The sequence below is a fragment of the Micromys minutus genome (assembly GCF_963924665.1).
Source record: "Micromys minutus genome assembly, chromosome: 8".
In the NCBI taxonomy this organism is placed as follows: Eukaryota; Metazoa; Chordata; class Mammalia; order Rodentia; family Muridae; genus Micromys; species Micromys minutus.
In genome coordinates, this window is record NC_137977.1 from 73,816,023 (window position 1) to 73,836,463 (window position 20,441).

At 36.7% G+C, this 20,441-nt stretch overlaps 1 protein-coding gene across 2 annotated transcripts in view; it reads left to right on the forward strand.

Annotated features, from left to right (window-relative positions):
- TMX3 (thioredoxin related transmembrane protein 3) overlaps positions 1–17,168 on the forward strand; it is a 42,368-nt gene extending 25,200 nt beyond the window's left edge. For both annotated transcript variants that reach the window (XM_080919695.1, XM_080919696.1), the window contains 3 exons: positions 10,730–10,859; positions 12,192–12,260; positions 13,677–17,168. In XM_080919695.1, coding sequence (XP_080775821.1) covers positions 10,730–10,859; positions 12,192–12,260; positions 13,677–13,934 — 457 coding nt within the window. In that variant the 3' untranslated portion in view covers positions 13,935–17,168. The remainder of the gene's footprint in view (positions 1–10,729; positions 10,860–12,191; positions 12,261–13,676) is intronic.
- Positions 17,169–20,441: the final 3,273 nt, after the last annotated feature.

The window sequence follows — 20,441 nt, forward strand, 5'->3', positions numbered from 1 at the left end:
TGTCTTGGACCCACTTTTAGTAGAATAATTTCAAGTATCTCTCCATTTAATTAGATAGTGGCTGTTGGTTTGCAGTAAATTGCTTTTATTATGTTTAGATATAGGCCTTGAATTCCTGATCTCTCCAATACTTTTAACATGAAGAAGTGTTGTATTTTGTCGAATGCTTTTTCTGCATCTAACGTGATGATCATATCATTTTTGGTTTTTTTTTTTTTACAACTTTATTTTACAAAACAAAGATAAATGTACAGATTTTAAGCATTTTTGCATAAAATTATACAATACATTTTTGTCAGTACTTTTTTTTCAGATTTTAAGATAATTTTTACAGAAAACTATATGAATATATATTTTTAGTCAGTACTTGATTTTTTTAAAGGTTTGATAGTATGCATTGAAAACTTAATAGTTACAATGAGCATAAAGTACATGTAATATAAAATGTAACATGGAAATAGTCAAAGTTTTCTTGTTGTGTAAAGATTTTTTTTGATTTGTTTTGTTTTGTTTTCTTTATTTCTTGGACTTCATATAGTCTGTGAGTTGTTTCTGGGGCAGTGCGAGCCTCTGGGGTTAGCATCCCACTATCAGTGACTGCATATTATGTCTGTTCTTTTGTGACTGCGATATCTCACTCAGGATGATATTCTCTAGATGCAGCAATTTTCTAAAGAATTTGGTTAAGTCATTGTTTCTGGTGGCTGAGTAGTACTCCATTGTGTAAATGTACCACAATTTTTGTATCCATTCATAATCTGAAGGACATCTGGGTTCTTTCCAGCTTCTGGCTATTAAAAATAGAGCTGCTATGAACATTGTGGTGCATATATCTTTGTTGTGTATTAAAGTGTCTCTGGGGTATATGCCCAGAAGTGGAATAGGTGTATCCTCAGGTAGTACTATATCCAATTTTCTGAGGTATCGCCAGACTGATTTCCAGAGTGGTTGTATTAGTTTGCAACCCCACCAATAATGGAGAAGTGTTCCTCTTTCTCCGCAACCTCGCCAGCATCTGCTGTCATCTGAGTTTTGGATCTTGGCCAATCTGACTGGTGTGAGGTGGAATCTCAGGGTTGTTTTGATTTGCATTTCCCTGATGGCTAAGGATGTCCAGCACTTCCTCAGATGTTTCTGAGCCATTCGATGTTACTCAACTGAGAACGTTTTCTTTAGCTCTGTACCCCATTTTTTAATAGGGTTATTTGATTCTCTGGTGTCTAGCTTTGTGAGTTCTTTGTATACCTTGGATATTAGGCCTCTATTTGATGTGGAGTTTGTAAAGATCTTTTCCCATTCTGTTGGTTGCTGTTTTGTTTTCTTGACAATGTCCTTAGCCTTACAAAAACTTTGCAATCTCATTAAGTCCCATTTGTTAATCATTGACCTTAGAGCTTGAGCCACTGGTGTTTTGTTCAGGAAATTTTCTCCAGTGCCTATGTGTTCTAAGGGTTTCCCTACTTTCTCATCTAATAGTTGCAGTGTATCTGGTTTAATGTGGAGATCTTTGATCCACTTACACTTGAGCTTTGTACAAGGAGATAAGAAAGGGTCTATTTTCATTCTTTTGCATGCTGAGTGCCAGTTGGACCAGCACCATTTGTTGGATAGGCAGTCCTTTTTCCATTGAATGTACATGGCTCCTTTGTCATAAATCAGTTGACCATATACATGAGGACTCATTTCTGGATCTTGTATTCTATTCCATTGATCCACAGGCCTATATCTGTACCAGTACCATGCAGTTTTTTGCACAATTGCCTTGTAATATAGCTTGAGGTCAGGGATAGTGATTCCCACAGATGTTTTCTTGTTGTTGAGGATGGATTTCGCTATTCTAGGTCTTTTGTTATTCCATATAAAATTGCACATTGATCTTTCCAATTCCATGAAGAACTGGGTTGGAATTTTGATGGGGATTGCATTGAATCTGTAGATTGCTTTTGGTAGGATGGCCATTTTTAAAATGTTGATCTTTCCAATCCATGAGCATGGGAGATCTTTCCATTTTCTGAGATCCTCCTCAATTAGAGTCACACCAAGGTATTTCATAGTTTTTGTGATGATTTTGGGTACGTTTTCCCTAATTTCTTTCTCCACATGTTTGTCCTTTGAGTATAGGAAGACTACTGATTTGTTTGAGTTAATTTTGTATACAGCCACTTTGCTGAACTTGTTTATCAGCTGTAGGAGTTCTCTGGTGGAATTTTTGGGGTCACTTAAGTACACTATCATGTCATCGGCAAAGAGTGATGTTTTCATCTCTTCCTTTCCGATTTGTATCCCCTTGATCTTCTTTTGCTGTCTAATTGCTCCAGCCAGGACTTCCAGTACTATGTTGAATAGGTATGGGGAGAGTAGGCAGCCTTGTCGAGTCCCTGGTTTTAGTTGGATTGCTTCAAGTTTCCCACCATTAAGTTTGATGTTAGCTGTTGGTTTGCTGTATATTGCTTTTATTATGTTTAACTATGGACCTTGGATTCCTGTTCTTTCCGGGACTTTTAACATGAAGGGGTGTTAAATTTTGTCAAATGCTTTCTCAGCATCTAGTGAGATGCCCATGTGATTTTGTTCTTTGAGTTTGTTTATATGTTGAATTACATTGATGGATTTCCTTATATTAAACCATTCCTGCATCCCAGGGATGAAGCCTACTTGGTCATGATGAATGATCATTTTGATGTGTTCTTGGATTCGGTTTGCAAGGATTTTGTTGAGTATTTTTGCATCAATGTTCATAAGTGAGATTGGTCTGAAGTTCTCTTTCCTTGTAGGGTCTTTGTGTGGTTTAGGTACGAGGGTTATTGTAGCCTCAAAAAATGATTTAGGTAGTATTCCATCTGATTCTATCTTTTGTAATAATTTGTAGAGTATTGGTGTTATATCCCCAATAAATGTCTGATAAAATTCTGAACTGAACCCGTCTGGACCTGGGCTTTTTTTGGTTGGGAGGCTTTTGATGACTTCTTCTATTTCTTTAGGTGTTATAGGGTTATTTAGATGGTTTACTTGGTCCTGGTTTAACTTTGGGATCTTGTATCTGTCTAGGAATTCATCCATTTCCTCCAGATTTTCCAATTTTGTGGAGTATTAAGTTTTTGTAGTAGGATCTGATGATTTTTTGAATTTCCTCAGTTTCAGTTGTTATATCTTTACTTTTCTTTCTGATTTTGTTAATTTGTATACTCTCTCTTTGCCTTCTAGTTAGTCTGGCTAGGGGTTTATCAATATTGTTGATTTTCTCAAAGAACCAACTCTTGGTTCTGTTGATTTTTTTCAATGGTTCTTTTTGTTTTTATTTGGTCTATTTCTGCCCTAATTTTGATTATTTCTTGCCGTCTACTCTTCTTGGGTATATCTGCTTCCTTGTGTTATAGGGCTTTTAGCTGTGCTGTCAGTTTGCTGATGTAAGCTCTCTCCAGTTTCTTTTTAAAAGCACTTAGGGCTATGAGTTTTCCTCTCAGTACTGCTTTCATTGCATCCCAGAGGTTAGGGTATGTTGTGTTTTCGTTTTCGTTGAATTCTAGAAAATCCTTAATTACATTCTTTATTTCTTCTTTGACCCTGCTATAGTTTAACAGAGCGTTGTTTAGTTTCCATGTGTATGTGGGCTTTTTGTTGTCTTTGTTGTTGTTAAAGACCAGCCGTAGACCATGGTGATCTGAGAGGATGCATGGGAGTATTTCAAATCTTCTTATATCGATTGAGGCTCATTCTGTGTCCAATTATGTGGTCAATTTTCGAGAAGGTGCCATGCGGTGCTGAGAAGAAGGTGTATTCTTTTTCTTTAGGATAACATGTTCTGTATATATCTATTAATTCTAGTTGGATCAAATCTCTGCTAGTTTTGCAGTGTCCTTGTTCAGTTTCTGTTTCCATGATCTGTCCAATGGTGAGAGTGGGGTATTAAAGTCTCCCACTATTATTGTGTGGGGTGAAATGTATTTTTTGAGCTTTAGTAGGGTTTCTTTTATGAATGTGGGTGCTTTTTTATTTGGAGCATATATGTTAAGGAGAGTTCCTCCTGACAGATTTCTCCGGTAATGAGTAAAAAGTGACCTTCCTTATCTTTTTTGATAACTTTTAGTTGGAAATTTACTTTATTCGATATTAGAATAGCCACTTTAGCTTGCTTCTTGGGGCTGTTTTTTTGGAAGTTTTTTTCTCACCCTTTTACTCTGAGATAGTGTCTGTCTTTGTCTCTGAGATGAGTTTCCTGTATGCAGCAAAAGGCTGGATTTTGTTTATGTATCCATTCTGATAGCCTATGTCTCTTTACTCGGGAGTTGAGTCTATTTATGTTAATAGATATCAAGGAATAGTTGTTTCTGTTTTCTGCCATTAGTGCTTTTGTGGGTTGAGTTGTGTCTGTGTCCTTTTCTTCTTTTAGTTTTCTTGTTTAGGAGTTTTCTTGTTATTACTAGGCTGTATTTTTTTTCATTGTATTGGGTTTTCCACCTATAATTTGTTGTAGTGCTGGGTTTCTGGTCAGATATTGTGTAAATTTTGATTTGTCTTGAAATATCTTCATCTCTCCATCTATGGTTATTGATAGTTTTCTGAGTATAGCAGCTTGTGCTGGCACTTGTGCTCTCTTAGGTTGTGCATGATGTCTGTCCAGGCTCTTCTAGCTTTCATAGTCTCTGTTGAGAAATCGGGTGTGATTCTGATTGGCCTGCCTTTATATGTTACCTGACCTTTTTTTCTTACTGCTTTTAGTATTCTTTCTTTGCTTTGGGCACTTGCTGTTTTGACTATTATGTGTCGGGAGGTATTTCTTTTCTGGTCCAACCTATTTGGAGTTCTGAAGGCTTCTTTTATGCTTGTGGTCATCTCATTCTTGAGGGTAGGGAAGTTTTCTTCTACGATTTTGTTGAAGATATTTACTGTGCCTCTTAGTTGATACTCTTCTCCCTCTTCTATTCCTATTATCCTTAGGTTCGGTCTTCTCATTGTGTCCTGAATTTCCTGGACATTTTGGGTTACGAGCTTTTTGTTTTTTGCATCTTCTCTGGCTTTTTTTGTCTATGTTTACAATGTTGTCTTCTGCCCCCGAGATTCTCTCTTCCATCTCTTGTAATCTATTGGAAATGCTTGCTTCTGTGACTCCTCATTTCTTTTTTAGGTGTTCTACCTCTAGGGTTATCTCGTTTAATGTTTTCTTTATTGTGTCAATTTCCGTTTTAAATTCCCTCTTCCATTCCTTCATCTCTTTGATTCTGTTTTCCTCTAGTTCTTTGAGTTCTTTGAGTGTTTTTCTTGTTTCCTCTTTAAAAGCTTCTGAATCTTTTTGCTTTTCCTCCCGTTCTTGTTTAAGTATCTCTGTCAGCATCTTGAGGTCTGATTTCAGGTCTGCGTCTTTTTTTCTGGAGTTTTTGGCATTCCAGTGTTTGCTGTTATGGGAGAGCTGGGTTCTGGTTTTGCCAGGTTGTCTTGTTTTCCTTGGGATATACTCTTTCCCTTTCCTCTTGCCATTTTGCTGTCAATGATATGTTCTTGCCTTTCCCTTGTATCTGGTCTGTGTCCCTTGATCTCCACTGGTCCAAGTGGCAGATGGGCAAGGCTCTGTTCTGCTCCCAGAAGTCTCAGCCGGGTGAAAACAGAAGTTCCAAAGTTCTGTTCCTGGTTTCTGGATCAGGTGTGGCAGGGCGGGGGGGGGTGCACTTTCCGTGTGCACTCCACAGAGATCTCTCTGCTCCCTGGCTGCCTAGATCTCCAACTCACCAGTTTTTCAACCTTTACGAGCTGCCGGTCCTCATTTTTGTTTTTATAGTGGATTACATTAATGGATTTTTGTATATTGAATCAACCTGATGGTTTTTTGAATTTTCTCCATTTCTGTTGTTATGTCTCCCTTGTCATTTCTGATTTTGTTAATTTAGATACTGCCTCTGAGCCCTTTAGTTAGTCTGGCTAAGGGTTTATCGATTCTAGTGATTTTCTCAAAGAACCAGCTTTTGGTTTTGTTGATTCTTTGTATTCTCCTTGTTTGTATTTGGTTGATTTGGCTCTGAGTTTGACTATTTCCTGCCTTCTACTCCTCTTGGGTGAGTTTGCTTCTTTTTGTTCTAGAGCTCTCAGGTGTACTGTTAAGTTGCTATTGTAAGATCTCTCCAGGTTTTTTGTTGTTGTTGTTGTTGTTTGTTTGTTTGTTTTTTAACCAGAGCACTTAGTGGTATGAATTTTCCTCTTAGCATTGATTTCATTGTGTCCCATAAACTTATGTGTGTGTTTCTTCACTTTGAGTCTAGAAAGTCTTTAAATTCTTTTTCTATTTCTTCCCTGACTAAGTTATCACTGAGTAGAGATTTATTTTTGGCTTCCACAAGTATGTGGGCTTTGTTGTTTTTGTTGTTATTGAAGTCTAGCTTTAGTCTGTGGTGATCTGATAAGATACATGGGATTATTTCAATCTTCTCTTATCATTGAGGGTTGTTTTTTGACCAGTTGCATCGTCAGTTTTTTGAGAAGGTACTGAGAAGAAGGTGTATTCTTCTGTTCTAGGGTGAAATGTCCTGTATATATCTGATAAATCCATCTGGTTCATAACCTCTGTTAGTTTCACTGTGTCTGTTTAGTTTCTGTTTCAATGATCTGTCCAATGGTGAGAATGTAGTATTGAAGTCTCCTACTATAATTGTGTGACGTTCAGTGTGTGTTTTGAACTTTAGTAAAGTTTCTTTTATGAATATAGTTGCCCTTGCATTTGGGGGATAGATGTTCAAAATTGAGACTTTCTCTTGGTGGATTCTCCCTTTGATGAATATGAAGTGTCCTTCCTCATCACACTTGATAACTTTTGGTTGACAGTCTATTTTATTGGATATTAGGATGGCAACTCCAGCTTGTTTCATGGGACCATTTGCTTGGAAGACCTTTTTCCATCCTCTGAGTGTCTGTCTTTGTTATTTTTGATATGTTTCTTGTATGCAGCAAAATGCTGGATCTTGTTTTCATATCTAGTCTGTTAGCTTATATCTTTTTATAGGTGTGTTGAGTTCATTAATATTGAGAGATATTAAAGACAGATGACTCTTGGTTCCTGTTATATTTGCTTTTTAGGTGGCTTTATATGCTTGTGGTTCTCTCCTTTTGACTTTGTTGTGAGATGATTAATATCTTGTCTTTTGATATAGATACCTTCCTTGTGTTGGAGTTTTCCTTCTGGGATCCTCTGTAGGGCTGGATTGGTAGATACTGTGTGAATTTGGTTTTGTCATGGAATATTTTGATTCCTCCATCTATGTTGATTCAGAATTTTGCTGGGTATAGTAGCCTGGGCTGGCATTTGTGTTCTCTTAGAGTCTGCATGACCTCTGACCAGGCTCTTCTGGCTTTTGTGGTCTTTGTTGAGAAGTCTGGTGTAATTCTGATAGGTCTACCTTTGTATGTTACTTATCCTTTTTTTTTTTTTTTTTTTTTTTTTTTTTTTTTCAGCTTTTAGTATTCTTTCTTTGTTCAGTGGGTTTAGTGTTTTGATTATTATGTGACATTCTGTCCTGAATTTCCTGGATTTTGTGGTTTAGAAGTTTTTTTATGATTTGAATTTTCTTTGACAGTTCTGTCAGTCTCTTCTACAGTATCCCCTGCACCTGAGATTCTCTCTTCTATCTCTTGTATTCTGTTGGTAATACTTACATCTGTAATTCCTGACCTCTTTCTTAGGCTTTCAGTTTCCAGGTTTGCCTCCATTTGTGATTTTTTTATTGTTTCTACTTCCTCTTTTAGGTCTTGGACCACTTTGTGCAATTCCTTCACCTGTTTTTGTTTTACTGTATTTCTTTAAGGGATTTATTCGTTTTCTCTTCAAGGGCTTCTACCTGTTTAACCTGTGTTTTCCTGTATTTCTTTCCGTGAGTTATTTATATCATCCTTAAAGGACTCTATTGTCTTCATGAGATAGAATTTTAGGTCAGCTTCCTGATTTTCAGGTATGTTGGTGTACTCAGGGCTTGCTGTGGTTGGAAAACTGGAGTTCTGATGATGCCCATGTATATTGGCTTCTATCGAATATAGTCTTGTGCTTGCTTCTCGCCATCTGGTTTGCTGGTCTGGGTGACTCTGTCTAGAGTCTTCAAGCTCTTTTGTCCCTGAGTTGCTTCAGGTCTCCTGGTAAGCCTGTGGCTCTTGCTATAACATATCTCCTGTGGGACCTTCTAACTGGAGGTCTTCAGAGGGTAGGGAAGCTGCTGATCTGTTGCCCTGGCTACAGTAGATCTCCTAGGAGATCTTCAGACTGTTGGGTCTTCAGAGGAACAGTCAAGCTATTGTCCTGTGTGAAGCTGTTCTCCAGGGTGTTCCTATGAACTGTGGTTTCTGTTTCCCTGTGAACAGCAAAACTCCCTGGGAGGTCTTCAGACTGTGGTATCAGTTGCCCAGTTGCACTGTATACAAAGGAACTCCTGGGATGCCTTCAAGCTATGGTGTCCTGAATGCAATGGATCTCCTGGGATGTCTCTGGCTTTGCTGTCAGATGCCCTGAGTGCAGCATATCTGGGATGCCTCAGTATGTAGTATCAGATGCTTTGAGCACAGTGAATCTTCTGGAATGTCTCAGGCAATGGTGTCTTCTGGGAAGCAGACTTGGTAGCAGTCTGTCCCAGCAAAAAGGCCGATTTATTGTTTATAGAAGTTATAAGGTTGATCTTGTATAAACCTGAGAGAAAAGATACTCTGTATAATTTTATAAAAAGGATACCCTGTAATAGAAATACAGTTTTTGCAGTATATATGATAGGAACTTTGATTGGACAATTTTTTTAATTTTCCACAGTGAGTAGAATGATTAATTTTTTAAAAAGTTTGTTTTGCAACATTACCCAGCAGTTTTGTTTCAATAACATAATCTGAGACGATAATATCTAACAGTTAACATTTAATACATAGTTTAATTAGTTGTGAAATAGAAGAAGATCTAAGCTCAAATTATAGTCACAAGATCATAGTCAGCTTAAGTTGTTAGGTTTGAAGGCTATGATAAATTTTGGTTTTTTGGTTTTGGGGTTGTTTTGTTTTTTGTTTTGTTTTGTTTGTCTGTTTTTGTTTTGTTTTGTCTCTGACAAATATGTTAGGGAAACATTTTAAAGGAGGTAAGTTTATTTGGCTCCAGTTTATAGGTCTCAGCAGACAATGTTGGTGGGTTCCATTGGTTTCGACTTAAATGAGGCAGAGCATCATGGCAGCTGGAATGTATGGCTGATACCCCTCACCTTAGGTGACTAAGAAGTAAATGTAGAGGAAAAGAAAAGGAAGCAAGATAAACCATCAAGTATATGTTGCCAGTCACATCTAGCAAAGCTTAACTGTTGAAGATTCCCTGCTTACAAAGATCCTGTCACCAGCTGGGGACCAAGACTTCCACTCATGAGCCTGTCCAGACCACTTCATATTCAGGCCACAACAATAGGGTTTTCTGTGCTAGGATATGATCCTCTTTGATAAATGTTTAAGTATATATATATATATATATATATCCTCTTGTTGGGTAGAGTGACAGTAGACTAGAGATTTCACACTAGTGTTTATCAACATGTGTATGCTTACTCAACATATAAAATGTATTATTCTGAATGTTTAGCTTGAATTTTCTCATGTAATTGTGTAGATTATCCTGAAGCTGTTTGTATTTTAATATTAATTCCTCTTCCCCAAGAAGGGCTGCCTAGTCACATACTCATGAGGTGACTTCATCTGAACCTTTCCATTTTAATTAGAAAAATAAAGGAGAGACAGTGACTGAGGGGAAGGGAGGTAGAAAGAGAGGATGGGGAGGAGAGGGCAGAGGATGGAGAGGGATGGAGAGGAGGTCCAAGATGAACCTCCAGAAAGACCAGCTAGATCATGGTGGGCTTAATTGGCATTAACAGCTATAAGCATTAAGGATTTTATAGGTCCAATATCTCATATAGAAGGGCAGTTGTATCTTTGTCTATTTGATATAATCTTGCTGTGTTGAGGGTTTGTGGATTGAGAATTGAATATATAAACCTGTATGAAAAGCTATCAGGCTATAGAGTTTTGTTTGTATGGGTTTGGGGATGAACAAACACCCTGGGACAGAGGCAGAAAACAGGCAGTGGAAAACCGCCAAGGGAAGAGAATCGCTCAAAGTTAGGCCGTGGGGGTGGCTCGGACCAGGTGACAGAGGTGTGCACAACTCCATACTAAAATCGGACCCACAGAGTGAGGTTTGGGGTCGATAAAGAGATAAGCTAAGCCATTTTTATTATTTAATATTTACTGCAACATAATTGTGTAACAAGTTAGGAATTATTGGTTTCCATATTTTATAAGAAAAATTTTACATGTAAGAAGCTAAATTTCTGTACTAACATCTTTCGATGTTCAGAGAAAGTACCAGATTCAAACAGTATGGGTCTAAAGACAATTCTTCATCTGGGTTTCTGAATACCATCTAAGGTAGGGTTAAATGTTATTAATATTCTATATAGTACTATTCAGAAATTTACACTTTGCATAGCACAAATTTTATTTTTATATTTAATCACTGTTACTCAGGTGTTAATTTTTGGAATATTTTCATACAGTTTTGGCTAATGTTAAATTTTATGCAAACTTTGAAAGGTTTTTATAGACCACAGTGGTAAAGATACTAAAAATCTCTTTTCTTCTCTAACAGTAGTTTCTAAAATATAAATTAGCAGTAAGATATTTGTTATTGCTGTGCTTAATATGAATTTTCATTTCTTTCTCTTTTTTTTTTTTTAAGTGAATTGACAGTCCCAACCATAGTTGTACTGAATACTTCAAACCAACAGTACTTTTTGCTAGATAGACATATTAAGGATGCCAGTGACATGGTCCAGTTCATTAACAGCATTTTGGATGGTACAGTACCAGTAAGTAATTCAGATCTATTTCCTAGTGATAAAGGGGAGGAGGCAGAGGAGAAACTACCTTTGATCCTGAAAAGAAAAGGTTTTTGTTGCCTGGGGGGGGGGGGGGTAGGGAGGAGGGAATGGCTTCAGCCCGAAGCCTGCTGCTTTCTCCAGTCTCCATCAGCCTATTACAAAGTTTTTGCATGGCAGAGGTTTAAAGTGTTATTTGAGACACCTTTGCTTGTCACAGTAATGGGAAAAGTGTTTTTAGCCTCTAGTGTTGGACTAGAGATATTAAAAAATTTCTGGTGTGGAATAATACTTTTTAGAGAATTTACCTGGCATTAAATACCCTTTGGGGTCAGCTGAATTAAGGACAACTGAAATAAATTACCAGAAATTCCTTTCTGTTTTCTAATAAAAGCTGTGAACAATCAGTTTTTTTTTTTTTTTTAAACCATCAAGAAATGTATTGAGAATCAGAGGTCCAGCAAAGAGTTCTAAAATAATCATGTGAAAGAAATGGCATAAAGACTTATCTTAATTTTCTTATTGTAGTATTTCTCAAACTAGGCTCCAGTTCATATTAATGGTCATAAAAACCTGCTCAGGTGTGACCGGTACACATCTTAATTAAGTGAAAAAAATCCAGAAAGATCTTGGTTGCTTCAATGATAATTTAATTACTGTTTTCTTACATTATTGTTTTAAGTTTTATATAAACTTTGAAAAGTGAGCATTGCATACCTATCATGGTTTAAAGTCAGTAAATTTGGGAAACTCTCTCAGTTACATACTAAGTAGCAATATAGTATTGCTAGAAATGGTATTTTGATTAAAAAAATTCAGTTGTAGACATGAGAGCCCTTTTATTTGTGAGTAAAACCTGATCAGACTTTTATAACAGAGATTACATTGGTCCTATAGTTTGGCAATTCAAAGAGTAGGCCAAACTTCTGGGATAGCTAGATGCCAGAGTTTGGTATCTCCAAGAGCTATTCTCTGCTTCTCAGCACTCCCTGTTGAGCTCTCTCTGCCCAATGAGGATGTTCCTAAGTAGTAGAAAATTTTCTGCCTCAATGTGGCTAAGCAACCCAGAGAAACTCAGTTTGTCCAAGCATGGAGAGGGTGGGCCAGCTTCAACAAGCCACAAGGATCATGAGTAAAGGTAGAATGAATTGTTTAGAGCATGTTAACGTGATAAAATAGGAATATAGGACAAAAGAGGGTGTAAATATTTAACATGAATTTGGGGGGTTACGTGTTAATTTTTACCTCCAGTTACATGATTATGTAACATAAAAATGAACTACTAATATGTGTATAACATGTTTTATTCCTATTAAACTGAAGGCCCAAGGAGGTGATAGCATTTTTCAGAGATTGAAAAGAATAGTATTTGATGCCAAATCTACAATTGTGGTAAGTTCTGACAGTTAATTTAGTATCTTCAATAGCTAAAAAATTTGGAATTCTTAATCTACTCTCTCTTTGCACTTGCTTTCTTTCTTTTGTACTTTATTTCTTTAAATGACTGGCTTAAGTTATAGAATTAAAATGTGACCGTAACTGTCTAACAGCACCTTCCTTCATTTGTTTATCGCAGCTGTCTTGCTAGTTGTTCCATGCTGCTTTTCATTTGTTTAGGCCAAGGCCACCATGAAAATGTAGCTAGCCTTCTTTATTGATAAGGAGTAAATTTGAGTAATCTGAATAAACCCATACAAAGCATCCCTCTGTTTATCAATCACATTTGTTTTCCTGTTTCCACCCAAATGGATTAGCCACTTGGTATTTTGTCTATCAGCTGCTCTCATTTTCACCCAAGTCCACACCTCCTCTCAACAGTCTTCAGTACGTTCTTCATACCACTACACAGTATCACAATAGCCATCAGTTCTAATCACTTTTTTCTTTTTTTCCTGTGATACTAAAGATCCCATCATCTGAGTACTTTCCTTTCTAGCTTTTAAATATTGTTGAGGCTTTTTGGGGTTAGGGCTAGTTGTCATAAATTGTTGAGTTCTGCTTCTTTCTCACTCATCTTTAAATTTCCACCTCTTATTCTGTAAATCAATTCAAAATGGTATTTTTGTTTTCTGGATTCATCCAGAATAACAAACCCAACCCATGTTATATATCTTATGGTAAAACTGATTCAGGAAAATTATTTTTCTGAGAACATAACATAAAATGAACTAGTAAATTAATGTTGCTTTGATAACAACAATCTGACTCATGTTAAAATGTCATGTGAAGAGAATATGTATAGGGCTATAGTAAATTGCTCTTTTGAGAGCTGGTACCTTTTTACAGAGGACCCAAGTTCATTTCCCAGCACACAACCTTCTATAACTCCACCTATAAGAGATCTGATACCTCTGGCCTCTAAACACCTATGTATACAAACATATGCACACACACACACACACACACACACAAATAAATAAATAAATAAATAAATAAATAAAGCTTTAAAAAACATAAGAACATGTATATATAACTATTGAAAAGAACCCACAAGCAATTTCCTAGATTTCAACATATTAATAGTAATTATATAAAAGATATGTATGAGTAATGTGAAAACAAGAAGGATCTTTATAGAGTACTCAGACTATTTGGTTACTTTTCCTGTTGCCCATCACCAGTTCTGCACACATGTGCGCATGAGTATAGTTTTTATTTAGTCTTTAATATGGTAGAGATTGCTCAGGTATTGACATTAATTCATTGAAAATGACCTCAATAGCAGTGAGGGGAATCTGTTGTGGCTTTAAATTTACATCATGTGTTTTATGTCAGAATTCAAATTGCAACTGTATTCTCTCCCCACAGTCTATATTCAAGAGCTCTCCACTTATGGGCTGCTTTCTTTTTGGGCTGCCCCTGGGTGTCATCAGTATCATGTGCTATGGAATCTACACAGCTGACACAGATGGAGGCTATATAGAAGAACGATATGAAGTGTCCAAAAGTGAAGTGGAAAACCAAGAACAGATAGAAGAGAGCAAAGAGCATGAGTCCAGCAGTGGAGGGTCTCTAGTGCCTACTGTACAAGAGCCCAAAGATGTATTAGAAAAGAAGAAAGATTGAGACTTCACAGATAAAAAAATATTTGATAGAATTTCAAGTTACTAAAGAGTATTTATTGAATTTAGAGATTTAATCATGATCTATTTACAGAAGAGAACATATTCTTTGTATTTTGCTAATAACAACTGCATGAATTAAAATAATCCTTCTATAAGTAGGAAGATGTTTGGAACAAAGTGATGAACTATTTGTCCAAAATAAAGCCAGATCATTGTATCAGTTACCTTACAGATGCCCATTCTGTGCACACTTCTCTGTGTGTATGTTCTATGACAAAGTTAAGAAACTTGGACAGAATATTAAATTGACCATTAATGTGAAGATGTGTTTTTTTCAAAGAGAAAGAGTACTTTAACCTACTATATCAATTCTCCTATATTTTGGATAAAATTTATATAAACAAATAAAGTATTTAAAATTTAGACATTTTAAGAGAAACTGTTAACTTTTTCCGAGTATCAAATTTAAGGTTCTAAGTTTAAAACTAGTGCTTTTATATATAGCATAGTGATTTTATTTTACTAGTTTTTAAAGGAGAAATGTTACTTTTTTTACTTATACTCTGTTGCATTATTATTATATTGGCATTTGATCCCAAGAAGTGGGGGAAGAATCTTGTAAATTCACCTTTTAAAATGACCAGGATATTTGGAGAGTGTTGGCTTCAGCCTTTTCCTATACTGTTTAGTAGAATGCACTGTCTACCAGTGGAGAAAGGAGTGACTCTCTTAATATATCTTGATTTTAGCCAAAGCAGCCTAGTATTTTATTTTATAGCTTGACATTACTTCTATTATTCTATTAATTTAGAATGTTTTAGGAGTAATAGAAATCATGTTTTTCTGATATGTAAACTAATAATTTAAAATTTATTGCCACACCTCTACTGTGGGAGGCCATAACAAGTTGGTGATATAATCAACATGTTAAATTCAGATGTCATGAACAAAGGGAGAGGTCCTAGTTCCCTTCTCTAGTCTCTTAGCTTTGCCTCTATGACAGTTACAACCTCTTATCTTTCTTCAAAATGCAGTCATATCTAAGATTGGGTATGTTGTGATAATATGTTTACTGCAGATTGGTTTGTTAATTTTGAGGCCTTCATTTTAGCTAATTTCAGAATTTTTATTGGATAAGATCTAGGTCCTGTTTTTTGAGTATTTTAGAGTTTGTTGAAAGGATCCGCTGAGCATTTACAAACCTGGTTTGTAGCTCTAACCCTGAAGTTACTTGGGGCTTCTGCTTTGGTTGCCAAGGGAGCTTCTGGTTTCTGATATAATACTAATCAATATTGTATCATATTAATGAATTAAAACATGTGTATCTATAGAGCAAGGGAATTGCTTATAGTCTGTGTCCAAGTGTTTGTTTTTTTTTCCCCCCATATTTAAAAGCAACCATAGTCATGGGGAATGTTCAGAAAATAAAAGAATATTCTGGAACGGAAACTGGAGATAAGCACTTTTAAAAGTTACTGTAACAAACTCCTTCATAGAATAAAGATGACTCTTTGGGAAGGTTCATTGTAGTGGTCCCAATTGTCAAGCCTTTTTGTAGGAGAAAAGACCTGAAGTCCATATGGATGCCTCATTAATGATAATGTAAGGAGAGAGACATGAATAGGAAGTACCACTATTACATTTTATTGTTTATCACTATCAAACGTTAAATGTATTTTGTCTTGTCAATCATCTCTTGTAAATAAGTTCTCAGTAGGAAAAAAACAGTAAAGCACAGCTTTGCATTAATAAACATATGCACAGAGGTAATTCATTGTATTCTACAATAGTTTTCTCTTTGAATGAGTGTTTGGGTCTCTGTTGTGAAACAACTTTTTATTGATCCTCTTATTCTATTTGTACTTTTTAAATGTGCATTAGGGAAAATGTGTAAGTGGTTTGTAAGTAAATAGTTTTCTTTTTGTATTAAACTTTTAATTTTTACATGTTTGTTCTTAAAAATATTTATTTGCATTGTCAGATTGCTCATGTTAAAAAAAAACTTAAAATTTGTTCTCATGTACATTTTTTTCAGTGTGTTATCAGAGTACTATTTGCTTATCAAGAGAACATACTTTAAATTCAAGGCAGCTCTATTCATAATCTAAGGGAAAGATTGATCCTCTAATTCCCTTGGTTAGATATCAACAATAGAATCTTTTCAGGACATTGGGATTCTACCTTTTATTTCATGTGTCAAGTTCTGATTTCTGAAATTCAAAATCATAGTTTATTGGTGCTCAAACAACATTTAAGAGTATTTCAGAGAATGTGTATGCTTAGTCCATCATCCTCAGCACCTCTGTCCTGAAATCTTTGTTTTGTTTATCAATATTTTTATAGTTTCTTTTGTTTGAAACTTCTTTGACATTTATTAGATCTAGAGGTTTTTACTCAAAGGATTTCTAAAACCTGGCTTAAAAATAATGTAAAAGATGCCAAATGAATAAAGGTGATGGGAAGGTCTCTTGAAGAACTGAAGCAATCATGTATGTTGTTTCTGTTTACTCAATTTTATTGCCCATGATGTTTATAAGGTTTTGACTTGGTAGATAGCTCTAAATTTTAAGTAAAAAAATAATTTCTAGCGTTTCAGGACACAGAGGCAGGCGGATCTCTGTGAGTTCAAGGCCAGCTTGAAACATAGAGTAAGTTGCAGGACAGCTAGGACTACAGAGAAACCCTTTCTTGAAGAAAAAATACATAACATTTTTCATCAGTGTTTCATGATGAAATGAACAGAGGGGAAAAAATCACTCAGCTTTTCTTATGCAGGCATTATTAAACAAGTGTGAGATATTAAGACTTAAATGACAGGACTGAGTTTGCAATTTTATTTTTACAAATATATATTTTTCTGAATGTCTTAAGTCCCAAGACTGAGAATAATAATACATTTTCTAGTTTTGACTAAGCTATAAAAGGTTTTGAAAGTCTTTATTACTACTAACTTGTTTAATTGTGATATTCTGCCTTATGACACTAATTGGAAACTTTTGTTTTTCTAAAATAAAGTAATTAAAGACATCACTGCATAATTGCTACCTTAAATATGTTTTTCAGAAGTTTACCACATGACTAACCTCTAAACAAAAACAGAAGCTACAACTAATATTCCACCCAGTACTTTCCTTTTATTAAGACATAGTTTATTTATAATTACAGAAACAGCTTTAGATTTTAAACAGGCTTGGAAGTGAATTGTAGCTTAATTTCTTATACCTAAAACCCCAACATCACTTGGTCTAGTTTTAATTTTATAAAACCTAATATGTTTTTTAAATATTTTTAGAAAGGATACCTCAACTTTTCTACAAAATTAAAATGTGGATTTGAATTTTGCATTAATAAATTATGATCCTGGACACTACTCTCCTGACCTCTCACTTTCATTATCAATGAACAGGGAATTTAAAGCCTTTAGACTGGGGTAGAAGGCACTGTTTACATTTGATTCTTAATTATTTTGACATTAAAGAGTATATGTTATGAAAACATAAGTTTTATGCAAGTCTTAATCTTTAAATTTCTTACATCAAAAAGATGTGTTTTCATGAGATGATGGGAACAAGAATAACAAGTGAGCCAAACCAAGAGGCCAAGAGAGTAAATGTTATATGAAAAACCAGGTAACCAAAATGTTTATTACAGTGCAGCTGGGAGGACAGCCCAACCCCCTGGGCTAGAGGGCAGGATATGCTAGCCATACTCTATTTTATTCTTAGTACATCAGGGCCTTAGGGAAAAGCAAGCTCCCAAGATGCAGGCTTCAGGCTGTTTCTGGTTCTGCCAAGCATGTTCCTGGGTTTGAGAAAAAGCTGTCGTTCATGATATATGAAAGACTCAGAGAAAGCCCTGCTAGATTACACCAGACCTCAACAGATTTTTTTTTCCTTTTCAAAGACTTGTCACCCAGTGTAGTCTTGCCCATGTGGCAGAACTATGGTTTTCTCAAGAAGAAAATTAGACCTTTATGGCACACCAGGCCTTAATGCTGGTTGTGATCATGTAAGGCCCCCACTGAGCAGCTTGTTAGAGGCCTTTTCTTTAATATGAGGATTTGTTTGGTGGCTGGTTGTAAATAAGGGACATCTCATTTGTCATGGTTTAGAGCCAAATTTTTGGACAGTCCTGTATCCTAGCATCCTGTTCTCTAATAGGTCTGGTTAGCATATCTGTGGGATGGTTTAGAGGCAGTTCTCCCTCAGCTCTTGGTGTACCTTATTATCTCCTGAGCATTGGTAAATGCCTTACATCATCTATTATACTCTTCTGCATCGCAGCTTAATATTGGAATGCTACCCAACACATGGACTGCCTTTTACAACCTTCACAAACTAACTCCAAATGGATCTTAAACCTAACTGTCAAATGCTAAGGTTAGAACTTGTAGACAACACTAGAGAAACTAGGGCTCTCAAAGTTTAATATCCTGGGCCCAAATGCAGCCCCCGTAAATGAAGTTCAGAGGCCACTGCAGTTTCCAGAGAATGATTAGAACCACAAGAAACCTTACAGGTGGTCAGAGCTTGCCACAGGTTCCCACCCAGCCCCAGGGAGGACTCAACGCATCCGCTCGTCATACTCAGCCATCTCCTCTTTCCGAATGTGGACAGTGAACCTGTGCTAACCACTTCCTGGTATCAGAGCTTTCGTGAACTCCCCTCATATCACCCACCATCAGCGTTCAGGGTATCTCTCACCATACCATTCAAGCCTGCTCAGTTTTGTGACTGAACCTGCAACATGACACCTGGAAGAACACCCTGCCTAGTCTGCCTGGCAGGTCTGCTTGGAGGCCCTGATGGACCAGTGAGTCTTGATTGACAACTAGCAACTAACTCCCTTGGTTCTGTGAAGGCTCTATGCCCCAGTGTAGGAGGATGCCAGGGAAGTGAGGTGGGTGTGGGTAGGGGAACACCCTCATAGAAGCAGAAGAGGGGGTGTAATAGGGGAAACTGGGAAAGGGGATAACATTTGAAATGTAAATAAATTAAATATCCAATAAAAAAAGAAAAATATATATAAAGGTATATATTTCAAGAATATGTTCACTCTGGATAATCAATCTTATAAAATTTTTACCCTTCTTGTGGGAATTTTTAAACCTTTTTCTAATTTAAAATTTTTAGTTTATATATGTTTTGCATGCAAATATACCAGTACACTATGTTTCAGACAAGCCCACAGTTCAGAAGGTGTTGCAAGTCCTGGAACTGGAGTATGTGCTGTAAACTACCATATAAGTGCTGGGAATTAAACCCTGGTATTAGGGAAGAGCAACCAGTGTACTTAACTGCTGAGCCATCTCTGGATCCTGCAGAAAATTGTTTAAATGGTTGCTTTAGCAGAGTATACGTAATTCTTACCTCCACTTGGGCCAGAATCATGCGCTCAATTCCAACCTACACTAGAATGTGTGACCCAACTGTAGAAATTGTTCAAATTTTATCTTCTTGCATGGCCACAACAGAAAACAGAAAAATAAAACCATAGAGACTTTTCTGACAAAAAAAATAGAATAGAATATTAAATTTAATAGATCTATTAAAACCACAGCAATAGCCTGTTTGCCTGCCGTCCCACCTAGTTCCAGGGAGAATCCATTACTCAAGCTTCCTCTACTCAGCAGCCTACGCCTCCCATTTGTGTACAGTGACACTGCACTCACCATGTCTCAAAGATTGGCTGAGCTCTCCTCACAACACCCAGCAGCCATTGCTTAGAGCACATAACTTCGAACCTTTCGAGCTTGCTCATTTACTAAGCTGAACCAGAAGTACTGCAACCAGAAGATCCCACCTCTGCCTTTGACTAGGATCTCAGGGTCAGCCTGGAGACTGTGACTGGCCAGTGAGTCTTGAGTGACTCCAGTACCTCCCTTAGGGTTGGAGTGTACTGAAGGGACAAAGTTTAGAGGCTCTCAACCCAGGCTTCCAATACAGGGCCAGACCTTTTCCAGAACTGCAAATATTTGCATTTTCCAGCCCCAGGGACAATCTACCACTTCAGCTTCCACTGCTCAACTGCCTGCCCCTCCCTTTTGTGAGCTGTGGCCTTGTGCTCACTAGGTGAAGACTTCAGAGATTGTCTGAGCTCCCCTCACAACACTCTGTAGACTCTTTCCCTTCTTCCTCCTAGAATCAGGGTAGATAGCTCGTATAGCCCATTACTTGCAGTTGAGGCATCAATCTGTCCCACAAGTAGAAGGGTATCCAGAATATTAACAACTAAAAAGGACTTTTAGGAAAAAGAGTTTTGTGTTGTGGCTTCATGGTGAGTTCAGGTAAACCGAAGGTACTTCTCACCTGGTAGGTATGAGACAAGCCTGGGAGAAAACCAGGAAACAGACAAGAAACACTGTGGAGCACATCTTCCTCCATGGGGACCTGCACACATAGCTATATTACTAAAGATTCTCTTGATGAACAGAATTGATGGAATGAATCTCTTTATGTATGCTAAAAGTGGATTTAGTAGAATGGTCACAGTCTGTAGTCCAACTAGT